This window comes from Megascapheus bottae, chromosome 10 (genome assembly GCF_031878675.1).
Source record: "Megascapheus bottae isolate mThoBot1 chromosome 10, mThoBot2.hap1, whole genome shotgun sequence".
Taxonomy (NCBI): Eukaryota; Metazoa; Chordata; class Mammalia; order Rodentia; family Geomyidae; genus Megascapheus; species Megascapheus bottae.
The window spans coordinates 48,826,485-48,853,381 of record NC_143518.1 but is presented as its reverse complement, the minus strand read 5'-3'; the positions used below and the strand labels follow the sequence as shown (position 1 = coordinate 48,853,381).

The 26,897-nt window shown below is 40.9% G+C and overlaps 1 protein-coding gene across 1 annotated transcript in view; it reads left to right on the top strand.

The window, feature by feature from the left end:
* The window catches only part of LOC150058396 (centromere protein F-like), a 52,180-nt gene extending 25,600 nt beyond the window's left edge, over positions 1 to 26,580 (top strand). Inside the window, exons 11-18 of the mRNA XM_090341201.1 lie at positions 4,259 to 4,394; positions 5,866 to 9,233; positions 10,542 to 13,373; positions 15,273 to 15,425; positions 16,525 to 16,684; positions 18,476 to 18,943; positions 20,168 to 20,346; positions 25,695 to 26,580. Coding sequence (XP_090197327.1) covers positions 4,259 to 4,394; positions 5,866 to 9,233; positions 10,542 to 13,373; positions 15,273 to 15,425; positions 16,525 to 16,684; positions 18,476 to 18,943; positions 20,168 to 20,346; positions 25,695 to 25,898 — 7,500 coding nt within the window. The 3' untranslated portion in view covers positions 25,899 to 26,580. The remainder of the gene's footprint in view (positions 1 to 4,258; positions 4,395 to 5,865; positions 9,234 to 10,541; positions 13,374 to 15,272; positions 15,426 to 16,524; positions 16,685 to 18,475; positions 18,944 to 20,167; positions 20,347 to 25,694) is intronic.
* Positions 26,581 to 26,897: the final 317 nt, after the last annotated feature.

Sequence of the window (26,897 nt, the reverse complement as noted above, 5' to 3'; positions counted from 1 at the left end):
CTTTGAATTGGGGTTGTATACCTTAGGCACAATGGTGCTGACTTTAGAGGGAGGTAGATCTATCTGAATTTCCATTACTTTTCTGCCACCTATGTCCTGTGTAACTTTGAAGCCATGAATTAAACCTTCCTTTCTTTTGAAGGGACAAATAATACTCCCTTTCTTTGAAGACTACATTCAGCATAAAATCAAATACTGTATATAAGGCACTGGCCCTGGAGTTTAGCACATACATGCTCAGTAAATTATTGAAGTCTACATGCTTGCTGGTTTTTGTTTTTTTTTTTGTGGGTCATGGGCCTTGAACTTGGCCTGGGTGCTGTTCCTGAGCTCTTCAACTCAAGGCTATGGCTCTAACCTTAAGCCAAGCCCCACTTTCTATTTTCTAGAGGTTAATTAGAGATAAGAGTCTCATGTCCTTTTGTGCCCAGGCTAGCTCTGAACCTTGATCCTCAGATCTCAGCCTCCTGAGTAGCAAGGATTAACAGGCTTGAGCCACCATGCCCAGCTACTTGCTGTTTTTTTTTTTTTTGTCATCACAACTTTAAGGCCTCTTGATATTTGTGGTGTTGGCTGTCACTTGCAGACATATAAGGTCATGACCAGAACACAATGCATTTGAGATTTTTCCTATTGAAAATGTTGCCTATTATACCACCAATCTGGGTGTCTTTCCATGTCTAATTATGAGTAAGTAGAAGCAAGTTTAGCATGCTTATAGGTTTTGGATGCCGAAATAATGTGACAGTTGTACTGAAATTTTCCTTGACCGTGTTACATGCTGCTTACAATGAGAAATTATCAGAGTTGGAAAACATGACTTAATGGCCCAATCGGGGTAAAGTTAACATTTAGTATCAACGTGTATGAAAAGTTTAGATGAGCGGCTCACCCACCCATCTAGTGCCAGTTTCCATTGCACTGGGGTTTGGCAATAAAATGCCATCATTTGACAGGCAGGATGGGGGAAACACTTGCTGAGGGACCTTTCCAAGCATAGGGATCTGTATTATGCCACATTCTCCAAGGAGCTCAGTCTGGCAGGCAAGAATGATGAAGTGGAAGGGGAAAAAACACATCTTTTGCGTTTATTTCCATAGTCACATATGTAGCCTTCACCCAAGCAGGGACATATTAAGCTATGCTCATGGATGGGATCCCGAAATACTACTCACTAGCTGGAATTTGTTTTGTCTGGCCCTAGGAAATGATGCTTCCCCTGCTGCTCTTAAACCGAAGATGATCTGGGTGGAATTGCTTGCTAAGCTCTAATGCTGGCTGTGGTTATAGGGATTTTTGTTCTGTTTTTCCAGGGTAGTGCCCAATTTTGCAAATCACGTGAGGTTGTGAGAGATGCCTAGGAGAATATATCCTTGTATGCTTAACTCATTGTTGCTTAATGAGCTACCCAATCAAGTCTTAAGTGGCTGGAGCCTTGTGGAAAACTAATTGCTGATGGGTGGCAGCCTGCACATCCACTTTCAGATGTTCGTTTTCTAAATTCTGGGTTGGTCATAGCTGTAGTGTTATAAGCCTGCTGGATCTCAGGATTGGCTGAACATTTCTTCATTAGAAACAAATATTTATGGAGCTATTGCCAGAATAGAGAAAGGCTAATCTTCTGAGCTTATGATTTAAATGTCTCCAGTTATAGACAGAGATCAAGACCAATAGATACATAAACATGTATTACCTTCCTGCTTTCTTAGTGACCCCTTCCCCCGTTTTTTAACCTTCTATCATTTGGGGATGTGCCCATAATTGCATGCACTGTTTTCCTGACCTGTTTGGCAAACCTGCAGATGTAAGTAGCATTTGATGAATTTATAGGCTAAGAATATTTTCAAAGTTGTGAAACAAAAATGCTAAGTCAACCCAGGTAACTCATCCATGGTTGTGATCTTGCAGTTGCTAAATTTGGGGAAGAAAAATCAATCCTAATGTTTCATTACCTTTGTGAAAGTGTTCTAAGGTATACTCCTATTAAAAGGATGATTATTTTGAGCTTGAAGAACAAGGGAAAAATTCTATTTTCTATAGTTGCATGATGCTTACTAAATCCATCACCTTCCCAATCTTTCTTTGCACAGTCGAACACTGATTTTGCTGTATGTGTTCTTTCTGTCTTTGGATCTATTGGAGCTGCCCTTGACATCTGATTGATGCCTTCATTTGATAGGGCATCATTTGTCTAGTAGAAGGCAGGATCATAACACCGGAGACAGGAGTATAGTACTGACAAAACAGGTCTTGTCTCGTTTTAATGATGAAGTGAATGTATATACACGAACAGAGCAGCTGCTAGCAAGTTTTCAAGTACTTTCTACTAGCCAGATTCCCCCTCTTCTTGAATTTGGCTTTGCTACATCGATACCCATCTGCTGGTAGTAACCAGACGGATAATTGAAGGCAGCCTTCCAGCACAACACTTGCCAGGGCCATCTGTTTTCTAACGGTGCAGTAGGGTTTTGGAGGATGGGTCTTAATTGTTTCTCTAAGATTCAAAAAATGTCCTTCTACTTCTCACATGGGTACTTTGGTGTTTTTTGAAATGCAGAAAAATAAAAGAGCTTTCTGAATTTTTTTTCCTCTCAAGAGTGTGAGACCCCTGGTTCTGTCAGTTTGTATTTGCTGGAGAGGGTGGTGCATCATTTAGGTTGAAGTACGTTTGCAATTATTAAAATTACTAGATGTTCCTAGCATATAATATATGTAAAGTATTAGGAAGCAGTGTTTCTATTTGCCATGTAAGTATTGCTTGGTTCTAAGATTAGAGGTCTCCTAAGATAGGAGGATGGAACTGCATATATGTTTATATCTGCAATATTACTGCATATCATTGCACTGATATTTACTTAAAACTGCAAAGCCAAGCATGGGTGGTTCTTACTCCTAGATACTCAAGAGAATGAGATCTGAGGGCTGAGGTTTAAAGCCAGCATGTACATACAAGTCTAGGAGCTATTTATCTCCAGCTAACCAGCAAAAAGCCAGAAGTGGATGTGTGACTTAAGGGATAGAACTAAATTTTGAGTGAAGAGGCCAAGTGAGAGTAGGAGGCCCTGAATTCAAGTATAAGTTTCAGCATAAAAAAAAAAGCAGAATACCTGATTTTCCTGTGAATGTTCAGATTCTCCATCCAAAAGTATCCTTTGGTGCTTCAGCCTTTGATTTCACCAAGCACACACAGTGTCTTTTTAGTACTTAGTCCATTCTAGCATGTATTCCTGAGCTAGAGGAAAGAGGCTCTCTTATTTGTATTCACATTCTTTATAATGCTGAATTATTCAAGGTAATTTTACACATGAAAACATTCCTCTGACAGTGAACATTGAGATAACTTACAAGTGATGTCAGTGCAAAGGTATGTTTTTGTTGTTGTTGTTTGTTTTGTTTTGTTTTGTTTTTGTCTGTCCTGGGGCTTGAACTCTGTGCCCAGGTGCTGTCCCTGAGCTCTTCAGCTAAGGCTACTGCCCTATCCCTGGAGCCACAGTCCTGCTTTCGGTTTTCTGGTGGTTATTTGAAGAGTCTCATGGGCTTTGTAGTTCCCTGGGTTGGCTTTGAACCATGATCCTCAGATCTCAGCCTCCTGAGTAGCTAGGATTACAGGCCTGAGCTACCGTGTCCAGTTACAAAGATAGGTTTGATCAATCAAATGTGAGATAAGACCTTAAGGGTCTTATAAATAGGCCTTTCCTTGTGAGACTCTTCAATAGACATACAACAGGGAGTTCAAAGAATACATTTCTTTCTTTTTCCTTTTTTTTTTTTTTTTGTCTAGTTCTGGGCTTGAACTCAGGGATATTGAACTCAGGGTACTATCCCTGACTTTCTTTTGCTCAAGGCTAGTATTCTACTACTTGAACCACAGTGCCATTTCTAGCTTTTTCTGTTTATGTATGCTAGGCAAGCACTCTGCCACTAAGCCAGAAATATATTTCTTTTTTTTTCATGGGTAGGTCATGAGGCTTGAACTCTGGGCCTGGGTATTCCTGAGCTCTTCAGTTCAAGGCTAGCATTCTGCCTTTTGAGTCACAGTGCCAATTAGAAATATATTTCCTGAAGGAAAAAGATTGGGGTTCTGTGCTTTTCTTTTGACTGTACACATATGACATTACTTGATTCAAGTAAGAATGCCTGACTTCCTGGGCACTTAAAGGGGAAATGTGACATTTCTGCCGAAGAACTTTATTAAGGCAGGTATTTGTAACTTTTTGAGTATTTATTTTGATTAAAGCCGGCTAAATGTGTATTTCAGGAAATGAAGAAGGAAAATGGTCTCCTTAGGAGTCAGTCTGAGCAGAGGACCAGAGAAGTCTGCCACCTGGAGGAAGAACTCAGCAAAGTCAAGCTGTGTTTAAATCAGAGCCAAAATTGTGCAGAGGAAATGAAAGGTGAGTGAACTTGGGGTTTAAAGTTAGTTGTCCAGAGTGTTATCGCTGTGAGGGCAGATGGATAGCTTAGCACATTTGAGAAACCTCTTTGAATTTTTTTTCTTCACATGGTTGCCCAAAGAGATGTCTACAGTTGAAGTGGAGAAAGGTTTTTCTCTCCCACTGTTCAGTTTCCTCAGTGATGGTTGAACTTTGTATATTGGAACAAATTAAATCCAAACTGCTTGCCTCTCACTACTTTGAAATTTAGAAGGGTAAATATTTCCCACATGAAGCTATATCAAGACTGTTGACTCTCACCCCAGAGTGCTGTTCTTTGAGTTTCAGTGCCGTTCATTACATCCACATAGTTCTAACTCATTATTGCTTTCACTAAAATGGAAAAACCTGATTAAAGGCATGCTTTCTAAGACCGTGGCATGTTGATGACTGACTTGACTGAATGATTTTAATTTCTTGATTTTAAAGTAAAAAAAAAGAAAAAATGGTAGCTGGGTGTGGTGGCTCATGCCTGTAATCCTAACTACTCAGGAGGCTGAAATCTGAGGATCAAGGTTCAAAGCCAGCCCAGGTACAAAAGAACCTGAGACTCTTCTATTAATCTCTAGAAAATGGGAAGTGGGGCTTGGCTCAAGGGTAGGGCGGTAGCCTTGAGCTGAAGAGTTCAGGGTTAGCACCCAGGCCGAAATAGGATTCTCATGGATATTCCTGCCCAATACTGGCTTTAAACTGTAATCTTCAGATCTCAACCTCCTGAGTAGCTAGGATTATAGGTGTGAGCCACCAGTGCCTGTCATAATGTCAATTTTTCATTACAATTAAGAACAAACTAATAGCTTAATTTTTCCCCTTTGTTTTTGTTTGTTTGTTTTGTTACTAATCTCGGGACTTGAACTCGAGCCTGAGCACTGTCCTTGGCCTTTCTCAAGGCTAGTGCTCTACCATTTGAGCCACAGTACCAGTTTTGTTTTTTTCTGTGTGCTCGGTACCAAAGAATTGAACCCAGGTCTTTGTGCATGCTAAGCTAGCACTCTACCACTAGGCCAAACTCCTGTCCTTGCTCTTTTATTTTTGTGGTGCTGGGAAGGTAACTCTGGGCTACCACTGTACCATTGAGCTACAACAAAAGTTCTAGAATTCTAATAGGACAGATATTTATTAAAAATAATGACTACAACAAGGTCGTTCACACATGTAATCCTAGCTACCCAGAAGGCTGAGATCTAAGGATCGAGGTTCAGAGCCAGCCCAGGCATGAAAGTCTATGGGACTCTTATCTCCAGTTAACCACCAGAAAACTGGAAATGGTGCTGTGGTAGCCTTGAGCTGAAAAGCTTCTGGGATAGCATCCAGGCCCAGAGCTCTAGTACCCCAACCAACACACACACACACACACACACACACACACACACACACAAAACCCCACAAAAAACTGACTATATATATATATATATATGTCTTATTTTTATAGCTAAGAATGCTTCACAAGAAATTGTGTTAAGAGATCTTCAAGAAAAAATAAATCAGCAAGAAAACTCCTTGGCTTTAGAGAAACTGAAGGTTGCTGTGGCTGATCTAGAAAAGCAGCGAGATTGTTCACAAGATCTTTTGAAGAAAAGGGAACATCACATTGAACAACTTAATGACAAGTTAAGCAAGATTGAGAACGAATTCAAAGCTTTACTAAGTGCTTTGGAGTTAAAGGGGAAAGAATATGAAGAGTTGAAAGAAGAGACAACTCAGTATTCTCATTGGAAAAGTGAAAGTGAAAAACGTATCAGTCAGATGGAATCTGAAAAAGAAAATTTACAGAGTAAAATTAACCATTTGGAAACTTGCCTCAAGATGCAACAAATAAAAAGCCATGAATATAATGAGAGAGTTACAACACTGGAGATGGAAAGAGAAAACCTAAGTGTAGAGATCAGAAACCTTCGCAATGTGCTAGATAGCAAGACAGCAGAGGTAGAGACTCAGAAACAAGCCTATGTAGATCTGCAGCAGAAAGCTGAGTTTTCAGATCAGAAACACCAGAAGGAAATAGAAAATATGTGTCTGAAAACTTGTCAGCTTACTACACAAGTTGAAGATCTAGAACAGAAGCTTCAGTTCCTGTCAAGTGAAATAATAACCAAGGACCAACATTACTCAGACTTACGCACTGAATACGAGAGCCTCAGGGGTCTACTCACATCCAGAGATTCTTCTCTAGAGGCAAATGAGAACCTGCAGAGAAGGTGTTTGGCATTGGAGCAGCAGCCTGTGATGAACACCTCCTTTGCAGATCCAGTGGAAGAACAAAGAAGCCTGTGTTTAGAAAGGAGTGAATGCCGTGTTGCTTTAGACCAGAGTTCATCTGCCTTACAAAATCGAGTTGATTCTCTTGAGTTTTCCTTAGAGTCTCAAAAACAAATGAACTCAGATCTACAAAAGCAGTGTGAAGAGTTGGTGCAAATCAAAGGAGAAATAGAAGAAAATCTCACTAAAGCAGAACACATGCATGAGAGCTTTGTGGCTGAAACCAGTCAGCGCATTAGCAAGTTGCAGGAAGATGCTTCTATTCATCAGAATGCTGTCGCTGAAACTTTAGTTGCCTTTGAGAACAAGGAGAAAGAATTGCAGCTGCTCAAAGAAAAATTAGAAGCTGAGCGAGCAGAGACTCGGGAATTAAAGAAGAGCAACCATTTACTTGAAGACTCTCTAAAGGAGCTACTACTTTTATCCGAAACCCTGAACTCAGAGAAAAAGGAAATGAGTTCCATCATTTCGCTAAGTAAAAAAGAAATAGAAGAGCTGGCTCGAGAGAATGGCAATCTAAAAGAAATGAATGAAGCATTAAGTCAGGACAAAATGAGTTTACTCCAAAAGAGTGAGAGTTTCTCGAACTGTCTAGAGGAACGAGAGAAAAGCATTTCAGAATTATCTAATAGGTATGAACAAGAAAGACTTCTTTTACTACAAAGATGGGAAGAAACAAGTCGTGCCTTAGAGGATCTTAGTGAAAAATATGAAGCAGCTAAGGAAAAGAACTCTACATTGGAATGTTTGCTGAATGAATGCACAAATGTGTGCGAAAATAGAAAAAATGAATTGGAACAGCTGAAGGAGACATTTGCAAAGGAACACCAAGAATTTGTCACAAAATTAGCTTTCTCAGAGGAAAGAAATGAGAAACTAATATTAGAGCTGGGAACTGTTCAGCAAGCACTGAGATTGGAGATTATAGACATCAAAAATAACTCTAAGAGTGAGACTGATGGCTTAAGGCAAGAAAACATGACATTAAAGACAGAACAAACTAAGATGCAACAGGAAGTTTGTGACTTATTACGAGAGAATGAACGACTAATGCAGTTAACAGCCAGTAAACATGAGTATCAGCTTCTAGAATTAGAACCAGTGAGGGACTCCATGGAAGACACACAGAATGAGATGGATAAAAGCAATCCCCAGTATCAGATGGATCTGGATGTTAAAGACATCTCTCCAGACAGTAATAAGACTCAGCTGGTTGAGTTAGAAGCTTTGCTAAGAAATATGGAATTACAGCTCAAGGAAAGTGAGAAGGAGAAAGAAAGCCTACAGCAGGAATTACAGTCAATCAGAAGAGAACGGGGAACTAGAAACTTGGAAGATAGTCAGTCACAGGACACAAGTGGTCTCCAAGTTGGTGAAGTAGTAGATGCAGGAGAAAAATATTTTTCAGTGCTTCATGACTTGTCAACAAGTCAAAGTGACGATGCTCACCTGCAGTGCTCTCTGCAGGCAGCAATGAATAAGCTGAGTGAGCTGGAGAAAATGTGTGAGATTTTGCAGGTTGAAAAGCTGGAACTTGCATCGGAATTGAATGATTCAAGATCAGAATGTATCACAGCGACGAGTAAGATGGCAGAAGAGGTGGAGAAACTAGTAAATGAAGTGAAACTATTAAATGGTGAAAATGGTCACCTTCAAAGTGAGTTAGCGAGAGAAATGCCAGGTGGTGCCTTTAGCGGTCAGCAGCTGCATGTGTCCTTGCCTCCTCCAGACGATAGTGATTTCTCTGAGCAGTTGACCTTGTCACACAAAGAAGTCCAGGGGCACTTTGCTGAATTACAGGAGAAGTTCTCATGTTTGCAAAGTGAACACAAAGTCTTACAAGATCAGCACTGTCAGATCAATTCTAAGATGTCAGAGCTACAGTCATACGTTGACACGTTGAAGGCTGAAAACTCAGCTTTGTCACTGAACCTGAAACATTTGCAGAGTGACTTGGGAATGCCCGTGTTGGAGGAGGGCTGTCGTCTGTCTGTCTCAATCTCTAGCCCGAGGCCGGCAGAATTTGGAGACTCCTCTTTTCACAAAGATGCTTTAGATCAGACAGGAGACATTTCTCTTTTGCATCTTTTCAAAGAGACTGCTTCAGCAGATCATTCTATTGTAGGTGAAGTGTCATGTTCCAGTCTTGGGGAGGAGAGTCTGACGGAGAAAGACATTTCCTCTGCCCCCACAAAGAGTGTTGAAGAACTGGAGGTGCTCTGTCAGCTATACTTGGAGTCTCTCAAGAACCTGGAAGAGAAAATGGAAAGTCAAGGCAGCATGAAGAATAAGGAGATTGAAGAGCTTGAGCGTTTACTAAGTTCTGAAAGGAAAGAGCTCAGCTGCCTCAGGAAGCAGTATTTGTCAGAAAATGAGCAGTGGCAACAGAGGCTGACAAATGTGACTCTGGAGATGGAGTCCAAATTGGCGGCAGAAAAGAAGCAGACTGAGCACCTGTCCCATGAACTTGAGGTAGCACGACTCCAGCTGCAAGGCCTGGACTTGAGCTCCCGGTCTTTGCTTGGTACTGATGTGGATGATGTAAGTAGCCAGATTTGCATGACTTTTCTCTATATGACTACTAGAGTTTCAACAGATGTATATCAACTTGAATTTAAAACTAGAATATTGTGAGGGGGGTCAAAAAATAAAAAGGTAAAACATTTCTTCAACCAGAATGAGTAGATGTTAATTACATTTCTGTAATGATTAGATTTAAACACTTTCTGCTAAAAGGCTTAAGACTCATCTCAGGTCTTGAGAAAATGATTATAGAGTCATATCTTTCGCATTTGTGTTTTCATTGTAAGTTAATAAGACCTGCTTAAAAAATAAACAGTGATATGGAAAGTGTTTTTAACCTCTTGCCTGTTTTATTTTAAATAATAGAGTCATGAAGTTAAATTAGGAGATTGTATGTATATCGCTTAACTTTTAAACAGTACAAATCTGTAATTCAGTGTCAAATATTTAAAAAGATTGGTTTTTTTTTTGTCTTTTCTAGTTGACTGGTACAACTGGTAATATTGTTCAATGTTGAGTCCTACTCTATCCACCCCTCTGAGGTTGATGAGGGTGTGAGTTATGACATAGCAGTAAGCATGGTGAGAAGAGCAGCTCCCTATTTTATAGATGATAGAAAAATAAAACACAATGACAGAATTTATCCAAGAATATCTAAGTAAAAACAGAGCAGTATGAAGTTGTTGGGCTTCAGATCTGGTCATGAAATCTGACTTCCCTTTTCTATTTAAAAATATCATTCATAAACTGGTTGCTGGTGGCTTATATCTGTAATCTTAGCTACCCAGGAGGTTGAGATCTGAGGACTGAGGTTCAAATCTAGCCTTGGCAGAAAAGTACCTATGAGACTCTTACCTCCAATTAACCACTCAAAAATCAGATGCACTAGCTTTGAGCAAAAGAGCTTAGGGACAGTGCGCAGGCCCTGAATTCAAACTCTAGGACTGACAAAAAAAAAAAAAAATATTAAAGATGGAAGTTGAACATTTTATATGGAATTTTGTAGCCTCTTTCTTATTTGATGATCACAAATTAATTTTGCATTCAAAACTAACTAGAATGTTTGTAGCAAGGAAAATGATGAAATTTCAGTGTTAAGACCTAGATGATAAAGTAACTCGGGTTATGACCTTGCTTGGTGCGTTGCGTATAAGTGGGACTTAGAGCATGTTTGTGTGACGTATTTGGACAGAGAGAAGGATAGAGGAAGTTGGGGGAAATGCAACATTTAGAGAGCTGTGTATTGCAGCAGCCAGGTGCCATTTCCTCTTTTGACTCTTCCTGAAACACAAACTAATATATTCTGGTTATATACTGTGATTACAGGCTATTCGGATCCAACACGACAGCTGTGACATAAAAGAATCTGAGGAAAATATTTCAGAAACTACAGAAGAAATACCAAAGGAAGGCATTGATCAGATTTGTAATAAAGATATTCAGCAATCCCTCAGTCTAGAGCCTGGACAAATCGAGACTGACGCAGTCCCGCTTACTGGCGAAGGGTCTGGCGAGCAGTCCTCAAAGATGACTTATGGGACACTAGTAGAAGACAAAACTCAGTCCTGTTCCGAATGCAGTTCTGAGCTTTCATTTTCCACTCCAAATGCTTTGGTTCCCAGGGATTTTCTGGAGAACCAGGTATTCATCCAGAATCTCCAATTGCAGGTCAAAGAAACATCAAATGAGAATATGAGATTACTTCATACAATAAAGGACCAGGACAAAAAAGTTGAAAGTTTGCTGAGTGAAATAAAAGAATTAAGCTTAAAACTCGACTCACAAGAAGTACAACTCAAGTCCAAGATTGAAACATGCATCCAACTGGAAAAAATGGTTGAGGAACTCAAAGAAAAATCTAGTTTAGGTGAACAATTGAAACCCTTCTGCCATGATAACCAGATGCTCTGCCAAAGTCCAGAAAGTTCAGAAGTTCCTGGTTCTGATTTAGAAATGCGTCCAGAGGAATTCTCGTATGAAACTACTAATGACACTACAGCCAAGGAAAATAGCAACTGGAGGGATAGAGTTGTTGGTTTGGAGGATGAACTGAACAGGATCAAGTCTGAGAAAGCTACTGTTGAGCATCATGCCATCTCTGTGGAAGCTGACTTAGACAGAGTTCAAACAGAGAAGCTGTGCTTAGAAAAAGACAATGAAAACAAGCAGAAAGTTATCACCAGTCTTGAAGAAGAACTCTCTGCCATCACAAGTGAGAGAAACCAGCTTCATGAAGCATTAGCTAGTAGGTCCAAAGAACACAAAGCTCTGGATCAGATGTCTGAAAAGATGAAGGAGAAAATACAGGAGCTGGAGTCTCTTCAAGCCAAAAGTCTCCATCACATTCAGGTCGTGGAGGCTGAGGTCAAGGACAAGACAGAACTCCTTCAGACACTGTCCTCTGAGGTGAGCCAGCTGTCAGAAGACAAAGCTCATCTCCAGGAGCAGCTGCAGAGTGGGCAGCAGGCCTCACAAGCATTGTCCTTGGCAGCTTGTGAGCTGGAGGGCCAACTCAGACAACTGAATCAAGAGAAGGAATCACTTACCAGGGAATCGGAAAGCCTGCAGGCCAGACTGAGTGAGTCAGAACATGAAAAGCTAACTGCCTCCAAGGCCTTAGAGTTGGCACTGATGGAGAAAGGTGAGTTTGCAGTGAGATTGGGCTCAACCCAGGAGGAGGTTCATCAGCTTAGAAGAGGCATTGAGAAACTGAGGGTCCGCATTGAGGATGATGAAAGGAAGCACCTCCAGGTGACCGAGGAGCTGAAAGCCAGCCGCCGTGAAAGTGATTCCCTGAAGGATAAAGTGGAGAATCTGGAGAAGGAATTGCAGATGTCAGAAGAAAACCAAGAGCTGGTGATTCTTGATGCTGAGAATGCCAAAGCGGAGATGGAGACCCTGAAGGTACAAATAGAAGCCATGACTGAAAGCCTGAGAGTTTTTGAATTAGACCTTGCCACAGTTAGGTCAGAGAAAGAAAGTCTAACAAAGCAACTACAAGAAAAGCACAATCAAGTGTCAGAATTAGATGGATTGCTTTCTTCATTTAAAAGTCTTTTAGAAGAAAAGGAGCAGGCAAGATTACAGATGAAAGAAGAATCTAAAGCTGAAGTGGAGATGCTTCAGACACAATTGAAAGAGTTCACTGAGGAGCTAGCAGCCTTGTGTGATGACCAAGAAATGGGGCTGACCATGCGGCAAAGTTTAGGCCTTCCAGGGGAGGAAATGACTCAGTTGAGAAATAGCATTGTAAGACTAAAAGCCTGCCTAGAAGCAGATAAAAATAAACAGGTCCAAGTCTTAGAACAGCTTAAGGGAAATCAGCATCACATAGATCTGCTTCAAGATAGAGTCAGGAACCTTGAGCGAGAACTGGAGTTAACGGCAAAAAGAGAAGAGCACGCTATTATTGAGGCTGAGAACTCCAAAGCAGAGGTAGAGACTCTGAAAGCAGAAATAGAGCAGAGGGCCCAAACCCTGCGAGACTTGGAACTAGAGCTTCTTAATACAAAGTCTGAGAAAGAAAATCTCACCAAAGAATTAGAGAAAGAGCAAGAGCGAGTATCTGAGTTAGAAACACTGAGTTCTTCCTTTGAAGACCTATTGCAGGAAAAGGAGCAAGAAAAAGTCCAAATGAAAGAAGACGCTCAGAGACTTCAAATGCAGTTGACAGAGCTCAATGAGAAAATGGTAGCCTTATGCAGTGACCAAGCGACCTACAAGACTAAAGAACAGAATCTGAGTGCTCAGCTTGATTCTCTTGAACTTGAGAAGACACAGTTGCTGCAGGACCTTGATGAAGCCAAAAATAAGTGTATGACTTTACAGTCTTCCATGAACGGCCTCATTGCAGAGGTAGAAGATGGCAAACAGAAACTAGAGAAGAAGGAAGGAGAGATTAGGAGACTAAAAGACCAATTTTGTGCCCAGGAGCAGCTGGTTGCTAAACTGTCCCAGGTAGAAGCAGAGGAGGAACTTTGGCAGAAGCAGAAGCTAGAACTGGGAAGTCTGACCATGGAACTGGAACAGAAGGTGCAAGGGCTCCAATCCAAAAATGACACTTTGCAGGACACCTTCAATGCGCTGCAGAACTCTTACAAGGGTCTAGAGAGTGAACTGGAATTGATGAAAATGGAAAAAATAGCCTTGGTTGAACAAGTAAGTGGCTTTCTAGGCTTCCATTTAGACATGGGTCAGAAGTGGAGGACATCACTTTGTAAATCATTATTCTTTCCAGACAGTGTATGCCGCTCTCTGGAAAAGTGCTCTGCTACTTGAGCTACACACCCAGTCCTTTTGTTTTTCTATTTTGGTTATTTTTCAGATAAAAGTCTTAGAACCGGGTACTCATGGCACATGCCTGTAATTCTAGCTACTCAAGAGGCTGAGATCTGAGGATCACAGTTGGAAGTCTATGAGACTCATCACGAATAAACTACTCAAAAAAACCAGAAGTGGCGGTGTGGTTCTAGTGGTAGAATGCTAACCTTGGGCCCAAAGAAGCTCAGGTACAGTGCCTAGGCCCTGAATTCAAGCTCTAAGGCTGGCAAAAAAAAAAGTCTTGGTTTTTGTATGGAGCAGATTTCTGGACCTTGAGCTTCTTACTTGCCACTTCCGTACATAGTGGCCACCACCAAGTTAGGTTTCACTAACTTTTTGCCGCAGGGCTGCCCTTATACTCTGCCATATCTTTGCCTTACAGATAGATTGGATTACAGTCAGAAGGTACAGATCCAGTCTGTTTGAAGGGTGTTGAAATGCTGGAACATTTGTTGTCCCAGAGAGTAGTGACGGCTCTGATACTTTCCTGTGAGACATTTTCATTGGATTAAGTTGATAGGCCCGCTCCACATAGGAGATGTTCCATGTAGGAATCAAGCCTCCTGCTCATTAGGTTTCCTTACAGTACATCAAAGTGGGAATTACGGGACTGGGAGTTTGGCCTTGTGGTAGAGTGCTTGCACGAAGACCCAGGTTCAGTTAGCCAGTACCATACACATATGGGAAAAAAAGGCCTGAAGTGATGCTGTGGCTCAAGTGGTAAAGCTCTAGCTTTGAGAAAGCACAAGGACAGTGCTTAGGCCTTAAGTTCAAGGCCCAGGACTGGCATAAAACCAAAAAACAGAAGACAGCAAAACAAAAACAAGGTGGGAATTGCCACGTATTGACCAGCTGAGATCCCCTGCTGGCCACAGTCTTAACAGACACAAGGTAGAACCAGACGAGACCACCTGCCCTACCCTACCATTGTCATCTATGGGAGAACTTGTAAATATACACATATAATTAAAATCAACAGAGAACTCAGGCCCCTGGGCATCTTCAGGGTTTTGCTTTACACTCTCTTCTTCCTTCCTTCCCCATGTACGTCCCTTGTTTGGCTAGCTGATGATTTAAGGATTGATCTGCCATCAAAAGTCTCAATATTAGAAACAAGTTATGTTGTAGCCCACTCCTAATTTAGTGGTCTGGGAAAGGGGCTTCTTTATTTACTGAGCAGATCAAAGAAAGGAGAGTCCTGAAAATGCAGTCCATCAGAAGGTTGTATTTTCTAGGATTTTTAGGTTTATGGATGTCTTGCAAGAGCTGAGTTAATATGACACAGTTACCTATACTGTTTTTCTTTTGGAGCAGTGATCAAAGGGTAGATTATTTGCTGGTTTACCTAATTATGACGTTTCTTGAAGATTAGGATAGCCTGTGGGGATTAGTAAAGATCCAAGAAGTGATAAAACGTGAACCATTTTGTCATAGAATAGTTCTGGTTTTTAATTCAAAATGATACTTTTCTAGAGAGTTTAAGATTTCACATTATTTGTCTTTGATTTTCTTAATTTCTAGTTTTTGTAAAAGTGTTGCTGAGAAGAAAAGGCAAACTTTCCAGTAGGTTGTGGAGATGTTATGGACTGAATTACTGAAGGGAGAATTATTTAGATTCCATTTTATTATTGGATGCTAAGTGAATGTCATGAAGATGTTGTGTTGGGAGTGGATTTAGTAGATTAAGTGGTTAAAGTAGACCATCTAAAACAGATACTAATAAACATTAAATTTCAGGTTAACACAATGACTGTAAAGGAAACTGAGCTGCAGAGGGAAATGCAGGAGACGATTCGGAAAACAACAGATCTGGAAGAAGAATTTAGTGGTGAGAGAAAGAGGCTAACTGAAGAATTAAAAGTGCTGTCAGAACAATTACAGAACAGCAAAGTAAGTTTCCCCTGATATATTTATTCTGTTATGGTCAGTGTTTAGATTGTCATTATACAGTTGTCATTGCTCTGATAATTTGGTATATGCATACCAAACTCTATTAGTTTTTAAAAACAATGAGCACAAGCTTATATTATGTTCAGATTGTAGTAACTTCCACCATTTCAAACTGTCATGAGTCTCAAAGGTGCCACAAGAAGCTAGGAATGTGTATACAGTGCTCAAAAAGTGAATGGTCCAGGGTCGGGAGTTTGGCCTAGTGGTAAGAGTGCTTGCCTAGCATGCACGAAGACCCAGGTTTGATTCCTCGGTACCAGATACGTAGAATAAAGCTGGAAGTGGTGCTGAGGCTCAAGTGGTAGAGCTCTAGCCTTGAGGAAAGCCCAAGGACAGTGATCAGGCCCTGAGTTCAGTCCCCAGGACTGGCCAAAAAAAAAAAAAAAAAGTGAATGGTCCACACACTGGTGGCTCACACCTGTAACCTACCTACTCAGGAGGCTGAGATCTGAGGATCATGGTTCAAGGCCAGCTCAGGCACTAAAGTCCATGAGACTCTTATCTCTAGTTAACCTCCAGAAAACTGAAAGTGGCTCAAGTGGTAGAGCACTATCCTTGAGCTGAAGATCTCAGAGACAGTGCCCAGGCCCAGAGTTCAAGTCCCACAACTGACAAAAATAAGTAAGTGGGTGTGGTAGCTCTGGCCTATAATTCCATCAGTTTGGGAGGTAGAAGCAGGAGAATATTGAGTTCAAAGCCAGACTGGGCAAAGTTATTGAGACCCTGTTTCAAAAAGAAAATTAAAACAGAAGTCTAAAAGTATAGCTCAAATGGTAGAGGACTTGCCTAGCCCATTGTGAGGCCCTGGGTTCAGACCCAGCTCTGCATAAAATAAAGTGGTGAGCAAAACCCATGAGATCCATCGAGAAGACTTAGGAAACTGGATGGAGAGGGAGCATTGTTCGGATATTCTGTTCTGAACATAATTCCTAAATTTATAATATGTAATCCTTTAATATGTCTCAGAATTGTTTTTCTATATACTTAGCTAAAAGAAATCATCTTTAAAGTCTTACATGGAGTGATTTCTGTTTTATAGCTGGACCATCTTAAATATGTAGATCAACTGAAGAAGGAGAGGGAGCGTGCTCAGGGGAAAATAAAGTTGTTGCTGAAATCCTGTAAACAGCTGGAAGAAGAAAAGAAAACATTGCAGAAGGAGGTTTCTCAGCTTGAAGCTGCACAGAAGCAGAAAACAGGTGGGTGCTTGCTGGCACACTTAGGCTGCGTACCCAGGAGAGGGTTATTTTTCTTTAATATTCAGAGTGCTGACTTTCAGCAGTTACGTATTTTCTGATTTCTGAGTTTTGTATTAAACTTGTGGTCATTGTCTTATTTAGAATGCAACCTACATTCTAAAAATTCTTTTTGTCTTCTCTTCTGTAAAACATGCCCCCAAAATATCCTGCTGCTAGTGGTGCTGTGGCTCAAAGTGGTAGAGCACTAACCTTGCGCTAAAGAGCCTAGAGACAGCACCCAGGCCCAGAGTTCACGTCCCATGACTGACCAAAAAAGAAAAAGAAAATGATTAAATTATTTTAGCTGGGCATGGTGTCTTACTTCTGTCATCCTAGCTATTCAAGAGGCCTGAGGTCTGAGGATCGAGATTCAAAGCCATCCCAGGCACAAAAGTCCCTGAGACATGTGAAAGGGTATCAATGTATGTGAATTAATGCACCTTCTATCTGGCAAATATCATGTAACCCTTTTACTAATTACAATAAAAAAAATAAAATTAAAAAAAAAGTCCCTGAGACTCTTTCTTTTAAATATTTTTTTATTGTGATTAATAAAGGTTACATTATATTCACCAGATAGAGGGTGCATAACTTCACAAACATTGATACCCTTTCTCATGACATGGTCCCCATTTCCCTCTCCCCCTCTCCCCACTTATCTTGATTTCTTCCCTTCCTTGTCCAATTTCAAATAACCAATTAAGCACATATAAAATATATCAGATAACAAGGTGAAATAGAGTCCCTGAGACTCTTATCTCCAATTAACTGCCAGAAAACTGGGAGTGTGGTCAAAGGGATAGGGCGATAGCTTTGAGCTAAAGAGCTCAGGGGCAGCTCCCAGGCCCAGAGTTCAAGTCCCATGACCAACTCCTCCAGAAATAATCCTGCTGGTACTTTTCTAAGAATGTCACTAATATGCATTTAAACACTTATTCTTCAAAGACCAGTGAGCATCTACATTTCTGTATTGTTCTTGGTAATTTCTTATTGTGGTTGAAGTAGGCCCAGTCTCCCAGGTCCCCTAAAGTGAAAGTGTAGGGAGCTACATCTTTTGGGTGTGTAGACAAAATGAAAAGTAAGGGATGGTGAACTTCTAGTTACTTTTTTTCACTTATGCTCCAGTGGGATGTGCTTGTCATGTGCCTAGGTGATGGCATAGCTCGAGTAGATGCTCTTGCTGGAGCTTGCAGGGCAGGTTGGTGGTTTTCCTTGCTAGGATGAGTAAAGTAGTTTGAAGTATCGGGGCTTTGCTAACGGATTGAGTGCCATCCTTAACTTCAGTTCCTACACCTTTTTATAGGCTCCCCCAAATCTTGCCCCATCAGTTTCTCCACTTGGTTTCACCTGTCTCAAAGCCATGCAACAGACATTGTTTGAACTTAAAATAAATTCTATTGTTCATTCATTTATGTTGAAAATAATGGAAAGGGAAAAGAGACTATGAGAAATTAATTCATTGGATCCCATTCACCACGCTCTTCAAGGAAGTTTAATGAATTGGGTGAGAGAGAGAGTTTTGATGGTTTTTATATTTAAGCCATTCAAATAAAAGCATATAATCCACTAGCCTATATACCTTGTTGGTACTTCCTCACCAGGAGTTAATGAACTAAAGAACCATATACTGGTAAAGATATTCTTGGCCCTTCTGTGAAATTTAAAGGGAAGTTGTAAGATTATCTGCTTTGCAATGTCTAGTATAGAACTGGATCAGAATCAAATCCTTGTGTGTCACTTCTATTTTGGCAGGTACTTCTGTGGATGCCAATGTGAATGAATTAATGGCTGAGATCAAAGAGCTGAAAGAGACACTTGAAGACAAAACCAAGGAGGCAGAAGAATACTTGGAGAAGTACTGTTCCCTGCTCATCACCCATGAAAAGTTAGAGAACGCCAAAGAGTTGTTAGAAACACAGGTTGCTTTTCTGAGCTCAAAACAATCTAGACATAACCTCCACAATTCGCCTTTATCCAACGCAGCCGTGCCCCGGCCATCTCCAGTCCCTACTGCTCCAGAGAAGTTCTCAGGCAGTCAAGGCAAAGCTTCAAGCAAGAGGCAGAGGTCAAGTGGGCTTCTGGAGAACAGGGATAGATCAGCTCCTTCCACCCCAGAAACATTTTCTAAAAAAAGTAGGAAAGCGATCAAGGGTGGAATTTGCTCTGCGGAGGAGGAAGATGAGTTTGAGCCAGAAGGACTTCCAGAGGTTGTAAAGAAAGGTATGCATGATTAAAATAAAATTATGGGGTGGAGGATATAGCTTAGTGGTAAATTCTTGGGCTTAGTCCCATTAAAACCAAACTGCATGTGTTAGTTGGGAATATTCCATATTAAAACTTACCTTATGAAAAGACAGAAACAGTTTTACTTTGTTTAGATTTTTAGATTATTGTGTTCTAGTCCTAACTGGTCTTCAGAAACTGTATTGAACAACTTTAAAATTGGTAAGGTTTTGAAAGAATACCTACCATTAATTACTCATGATATACTACAAAAAGAACTGGTAATTTTTTTTTTGTCAGTTGTGGGTCTTGAACTCTGGGCTTGGGTGCTGTCCCTGTGCTCTTCAGCTCAAGATTACCTCTCTACTACTTGAGCCACAGCGCCATTGAACATGCAGCCTCTGAACATGTTTGTTTGTTGTTTTTGTTCTGCTTTTAAAAACGCAGTTACTCTGAAGTATGACCCAGGGCTAGTCTTTGTGCTGCTTATGACTGGCTCATGATTAAAGTAGTCAGAAAAGAAATAGAGATAGGAAAAGTTTAGGAAATGTTGTAGTTGTTGGTTTTGCTGCATCTTCTGGACAGACTGACATTGTTGTTTGTTTGTCTTTTTTGCTTTTGTTTTTTATTTTTTTCTTCTTCTATCGATTCAGTCTTATTTTAAATATTCTACAGCAGTCAAAACCAATTCTTTGTTGTAGATAGTTTAGGAGACACTTACAAGTGACCGTAGCTCTCAAGCTTAATAAATTGTCTCTGGTAGGTGAATTACTAGTAAAGCCTTAAGGGCTTACCTTCAGTTAGCCTCGATGCTATGTGGAGTGTAGGTAGTATGCTGTCTTCTAGTATCCTTGGGGCTGGCCTGTTCTTGAGGCCACTTCTTTCTCCAGAAGTAGACAGTGTGAACCAGGATGCAGTCACTCTTAGAATGCCAGTCTGCCTTCCTACCTAGGCATGCATGTGTGTGTCTCTGAAACGGAATGCTTTTTTTTTTTTTAAATATATTTCCCTAGCTTTAAATAGGAACTAGGCCTTTTCTTTTTCATGTTGCCCTCTCCCCTCCACCCCCCTCAGTTCCAGTGTTTATTCCAAGGCCTGTGGGGTGTCTTATTTGCAGCAGAAATTTATCTTGGTGAAGATTTTCCATAATGGATGCCATTTCCATAGTATATGGCAGTAAACAGCTTTTTTTTTTTTTTTTTTTTTTTTTTTTGCCCTTAGGGTTCAGTGACATCCCAACAGGAAAGACCAGCCCCTATGTTCTGCGGAGAACAACCATGGCGAGGAGGACCAGCCCCCGTCTTGCTGCACAGAAGTTAACCCCATCCCCACTAAGTCTGGGCAAAGAGAATCCTGCAGAGTCCTCCAAACCAACAGCTGGTGGCAGCAGATCACAAAAGGTAACACTGTCAGCAGCTAGCGTGTCTGCAATTCCAGGAATCACAGGGCTTTTGGGGACAGTGTTGAACAGTGCGCATGTCACTCAAGAAGCCTGTCAAGCCCGATGGTCCCATGTGGTTCAGATAGTGCAGGAGAGAGCAGCTGGAGAGTGAGCCTGCAGGGTCCTGTGGTCCTATCTCATCCTCCACCAACAGGTCACTGGTAAATAGTTACTCTGTAAAAGTAAAACAATGCATTTGTAAGGAAGTTTCAAGCTTGGCTGTGAAAGCTTTGAAGAGGTGATTTTGCTTGTGGCCATGGACATTTACTATTACTGCTTGTGTCTGAATTTTCACTCTGGTGTGCTTCTAGCTCCTGATTCAATATGGCTTTTTATTCTTCCCTTTCGGTGTAAAGGATTATTTCAGTAGCTAGCTAAAGAGGAGCTCTGATTATGGATGCTCCTGTTGTGATTGTTAAGGTGGGGCAGGATCTTCACTGCTGTGTGCCTTACTAGAGTCCACACAACGTGATGTAAAGCATAGTAATCTTTACCAGCAGCAGTTGCAGTCCATATGCATAGCATATGCATGTTATTTAACTGAAACTGTTGATCTCACATAGTACGTGGTGTTAAAAAAAATAGAGGTTCATGGTGGTTCTATCTCCCATGGTTCCCTCTCCCATTTCCCCATCGAATTCCACACTCTTCATTCTTGCCACAATGCCAGTGTTCTTCAGATGGGACCTTGGAAATACTGTTGGAAATTGCTAGATAGCAATTTTGAATTTCTCCATTCCATCTTTTTTTTTTTTATGATTTTGGGGTTTGAAATCTGGGCCTAGGCACCACTCCCGAGCTCTTCAGCTCAAGGATAGAGCTCTATTGCCTGAGCCACAGTGCCACTTCCAAAGTTTTGGATTTCTGTGATGTTACTTTGTTCCCTGATCTTGATCTAGATAAAAAAACATTAAAAGTACATAGCTCCTATTTGCTTAATTTTATCTTATTTTGTACTAGTACTAGGGCTTGAACTCAAGACCTTGTGTTCTTGCTCTGCTGTGTTGCTTGAGCTAGTTCTAGCCTTTTACTGGCTAAGTGGAGATAGGAGTCATATTTTTTTTTTCTGCCCAGATTGGCTTCTAACCTTGGTCCTCAGGCCTCAGCCTATTGAGTAGCTGGGAATGTGTGTGTGAGCTTCAGCAGCTTGGCTTGTTTAATGTAAGAATTCTTACCTAAGCAAGGATGTTCCTCAGTAAGATTAAAGAGACCAAAATGCAAAAAAAAAAAAATTGGCTGCATTAAAACAGGAACACATATGCAAATTGGGTTGTTTTTATTTATGTATAAGAGCTATATGCAAATTATACTTAGTAATAAGTTTATTCAAAATTTATAATAAAGTTAGTTCAAAGTTGAGGAAGGTCTTAAGGTTTTCTTTCATTCATTGAAAGGATGCAGTCCATCTCTTATATGAGACACAATCAGTGTTATACACACTTTCTTCCCTCTTCCCAAGTAACGATTCATCTTCTCTTTTTCTCCCTTCTTCCTTTCTTTTTCTATCATCACCACCACATCCTCCTCCTGCCCTTCCTCCTCCCTCTCCACCAACACCTCCTCCCCTCTACTACTACCACCACCTCATTCTCCTCCTCCTCCTCCTCTTCTGTCATCTAAATGCAGTGAAGAGGACAGTACAGATGAATATGTTAACGTGTGGACCCTGACTTTTCAATGATAATAAAAGAAAACCTTCTGCGTAGTGCAGAAGGTATAGCTAAGACCCTGATTCTAAACCCCAGTACAGCTCAAAGGAAAGAGCAGGGGGGGGGGGAGGGGAGAGAGGGAGTACTTTTTAACCTAGTCTTTTACCCACAAGGTGCAAAATTATTAAGCTTCACCAAAGATTTAGCCACAGGGAAACCACTGGGCTATGAAAATAGCCTGAGCAGTGGTATTTAGTTTCCAGGTATAGTCTGTACCATCTCCTATGATTGACTGGGAGCCACCCTCCACCCTCAGTGAAGGTTCTCATCTATTCTCAGAGGTCCCATACTCGCAAATAAAGCTTGGGCGCCCTTGAAGCAGGAATCATACCTTTTAGTAATCTTAAGGCAGGTCTCTTGTTATTACTTGTTTGAATATCTGTCTTATGATTTGCAGAATGATTTAGCAGCTGGTTTAAGTGTGTGGCTCACCTGTGTTTTCATTCTCATGGAAAGTCTGACATTCAGCACATATTTGTGGAATGAATGGATTTGTGGATGCCGTCTTGAAGTGACCGCCCCATATGTTAGGAAATGGTTGCATGAAATCACCACCTGGATCATGTTTTTTCCTTCCTTGATGAAGAATTGATGGTCGAAGCGGTTTGGGTTCAGATTTATTGTCTAGGAAGAAAAGAGCTGTGCACACCAGGGGACTTGCTTCTCCACGCTGCTGGCGAGGAGCAGTAACCATGGTTTCCTGCAGATGTGTGTTCTCTGCATTAGCTCCATGTGGTTCAGGAAGCACTGGCAGTGCGGCTTGCTGAGCAGTTTTGTGGGCTAGGAACCAAATGGTGGGGGTGGAGGTATGGAAGACTTTATGATTGGTTTCAAACAGTTCGGACCTAGCCTAGTAATTTTCAGTTTAACTCAGCACTTTCTGAGATGCCTGCCTCATCTGTCAAGCACTTTTCATCAAAGCTATACAACAAGGTTATTATTTTCTGAAGCAGCAGCTGTGACCCTAAGGTTTGTGAGCTCCTCCTTAAGGTACCTGGCTGAGTTTTCAGAGTCAATTCCTTAGGTTACTTTAGTGACACCTGATGACTTCACAGGAATGTTTGGGAAAGGGCTCTTCCTCTATTTACAATGCCACTGAGATGAAGTAGCCCAGAAACTCCTCATTTGCTGAGGACAGGAGACCAGGTGGTTCTACATTTTTCAAGACACGGGCTTGGTGGCAGTGTCAGAGAAGTAGCCACTCAGTTGTAAAAGCCATCAAATATGGCAGCTGTGACATTAATGTAGCATCAGTCATCAGTTCTATGGGGGCCTGCATTGTTCTTTTCTGCAAGAGAGTTTTGTTTCTAAGGATCCCTGTACTGTCTCTCCTTACCATCTATTCCTTCTGTATCACAACCACAGGTATCACTGACTGAGTCCTGTCCTGCTGATTAGATTTGACCCCATCTGATTATGGATCAGTGTGAGGATTGATGATCTATACTTTGAATTTCAATCACAGAGTACAGTTTCCTCATTTTTTTAACCAGAGAGATGGAGTCTCAAATGAGAAGCAGAATATACCTTTAATTGGGACATTTAATTGGGATTAAGTTTTCATGGAGGAGTTTTAAATGCAATACTTGTAAGCTCTCTCTCTTTCCCTTCTCTTTTCCTCCCTCCTTCCTTCCCTTTCTCCTTTTCCCCTCCTCTTTACTTTCCCCCTCCTCCTTCATTCTTTCCTCCCTCCTTCCTTCCCTTCCTCCTTTTCTCCTCCTTCTTCACTTTTCCCTTCCTTCTTTACTTTTTCCCTCCTCCTCCATCCTTTCCTCCCTTTCTCTCCCCTCCTTTTTCTCCCTCCTTGTCAAGGAATTTCTGTCACTTTCTGATCAGACATCTGCACCAAATATCTACCTGTCCTTGTTATGAGCTTCCTCCTTTGCTTTTTGCTCTATTTGCATATTTTCTGAGATGGGTCTCGTTATGTTGCCTAGGCTGGTCTTGAACTCCTGGCCTCAAGATCTCCTTTTGTTTCAGCCTTCTGAGTGGCTGAAACTAAGGTGTGTGCCATTACATTTGGCTCCTTTCCTTTTCATTCTCTGTTCTGGCCCATCTTTTTTCTCTGTTATCTAATCTCAATCCATCTTGACTCATTACCCCATCCTCGCATCAGTTTTTTTTTTTTAATTCATGTTTTCTGGACTAATTCTCCTAAAAAGTAGAATATCAAAGAGGTGATGCCTGCTGAATTTTATTGTTAAATAGCTGCCCTTCAATTTGGATATGAAAACAACAACGAAAGAATGAGAATGATTACATCAAGTCTTTTTTTTTCTCATATATTTATTGTAATTAATAGAAGGATTGCATTATATTCACCAGATAGAAGGTGCATTACTTCACATACATTGATACCCTTTCTCATGTCTTGGTCCCTGTTTCCCTCCCCCCCACCCCTCATCTTATTTTCCCCCCTTCCCTATCCGATTTCAAATAACCAAATAGGCATATATACAATATATCAGATAACAAGGTGAAATACTGTAACAATATGAGATAGCCAAGGGACAGCAAAAGAGATGATTGATAGCATGGTACATTTAGGACAACAATCACTCCTTCTATGGCTTTTGTTTCTGTATCCTGGAGGTCCTTTCATACTGTATGGCCTTATGTATCTAGGTTTTGTTCTATTGTAAATTTCTGCTAGGAGAGCCCAAGGTTTCTACTAATTATGACAAATGAGGGAAACGATTGAGCCTATGTTTCTCTGAGTCTGGCTTATTACTTCACTTAATATGATTTTTTTCTAAGTCTTTCCATTTCCTTACAAATAGGGCGATATGGTTCTTTCTGACAGCAGCATAGAATTCCATTGTGTATAAATACCACATCTTGTTGATCCATTCATCAATTGAGGGGCATCTAGGTTGGTTCCATATCTTTGCCATGGTAAATAATGCTGCAATGAACATTGTTGTGCTAGTGGATTTAGTATGTCCTTGTTTCTGGACAGTTGGGTAAATGCCAAGTAGTGGAATTGCTGGGTCGTAGGGGAGCTCTATGTTTAGTCTTTTGATGAACTGCCATACTGCTTTCCATAGTGGTTGAACGAGTTTGCACTCCCACCAACAGTGTAGTAGTGATTCCTCCTGGCCACATCCCTACCAGCATCTGTTGTTATTAGATTTCCATAAAGTCTTTTTCTATCAGGAGCAGATCCTAGTTGTTCTACACGCTATAAATAAAAACTGCTCTGTGCAGTTAGAAATGTTCATTTGGCACATGCTCATTCTGAATGACAGTCAGGCCTTGGTTAGGACAGGTAAGTTTTGGTGCTCACTTGGGGCTCACTGTGAAGTTAGGCATTTTGTGGGCATCAGAGAGGAAAACAGTTTCACTATCAGAACATCTTGCACTCTTGGCTGGTGAGCAAGTTAGGTCATTAGAGGTGTCAGCGTTTGGCAATTCGTTATACATCATATTTGACATCCTTCTGATTTTCTGTTATATGGGGCTTGTTTTCAGAGGAGAAAAATAATACACATTGTAAAATTGCTTGTAGAAGAACCTAACTCCCCACGCATGGCTCCCCTTTTCAAGGTGAGACTGTGAATGTGATTTAAGCCTCTAACAAAAGGTGTATGTGTTACAGGTGAAGGGTGCTCAACATCATGCAGGAGATTCAGGCACCGGCCCCCAGGAACCCACCATGAAGTCTCTCTCAATCAACAATCTTCCAGAGATAAGCTTGTCAGACAGCCCTGGAGAAGGCCTAAGAGCCAAACGGGGCCGCCTTGCTCCCAGCCCAGAGGCTCAGTCCAAGCCTCAGGTCAATGAGAACTGTAATGTCCAATGAGGCCCCTGTGTGACAGGGCCCCAGGAATGATGGCAGCCAATAATGCTGAGAGTCTGCCTATGGGGACTTTGCAGGTAGAACTTCATCAATGGGGAGAACCCCAACTTGCATCCTAAATGTATAAGGTCTTTAGATCTCCCATGTGTAAGTGGAGAGCTTGGAAGCACTGATCACCTCGTCCTCACTCCTGTCAACCTCAATGGTAATGTAAATATAGGACTGTGTGAAGCTTTGTGGTAATAGGTCACAAGCGCTGTAACAACTTGGGTGTGTGTGTGTGGATTCTACACTTAAAAAAAAAAGCAGAACACATTATACTTTGAATAGAGTACTTTTGGGAAAATAGTTTTAGGTAAAATTCTTTTGAGCTGAATAAAATGAAGGGTCACCCCATTCTATGTTTCTCAGAAAAACATTTATAAATATTTACACATGTACATGTTCACCTCTTTCTCTCTCCAATGTCTTATAGATCATTGCTTGTATAAGCTGTACATACGTGTGGGAGGTGTATGGGGTGTATTTATTTCTCGTTAGTCTGGTTCTGAGTTCTTTAGAGATGTAATATATCATGTCTGCTGTCATCCTGCTTTTTTCTTTTTTTATGGCTATTATAGTTCTTTGGTATGTATTGTCATTTCTAGTGATGGTGTATTAAAATGTAGCCTTTCTTGTTCTAATAAAAATCACCTTTTGATTTTGTAGAATCTATTTCTAATTATAAAATGTATTATTGGCACAATTTCTTGCTAACAGCGTCTTATCAAAGTAAAAATGTTTGAGCAAAGGATACAGACATTTAAACACATGGCATAAAAGGCACAGTTTAAAAGCCTGAATGAGAATGTAACAGACCTAACCCATGGCCAGGGTGCTGTGTACATCCATTAAATCACATAAGCAAAGGTCTAAGTATGTGCTATTTTCCATCTCTGTTCATCAATGATAGTGCTATAAAAACATGAGAGGTATTATGAGCTATATCAAGTTTTAAAAAGC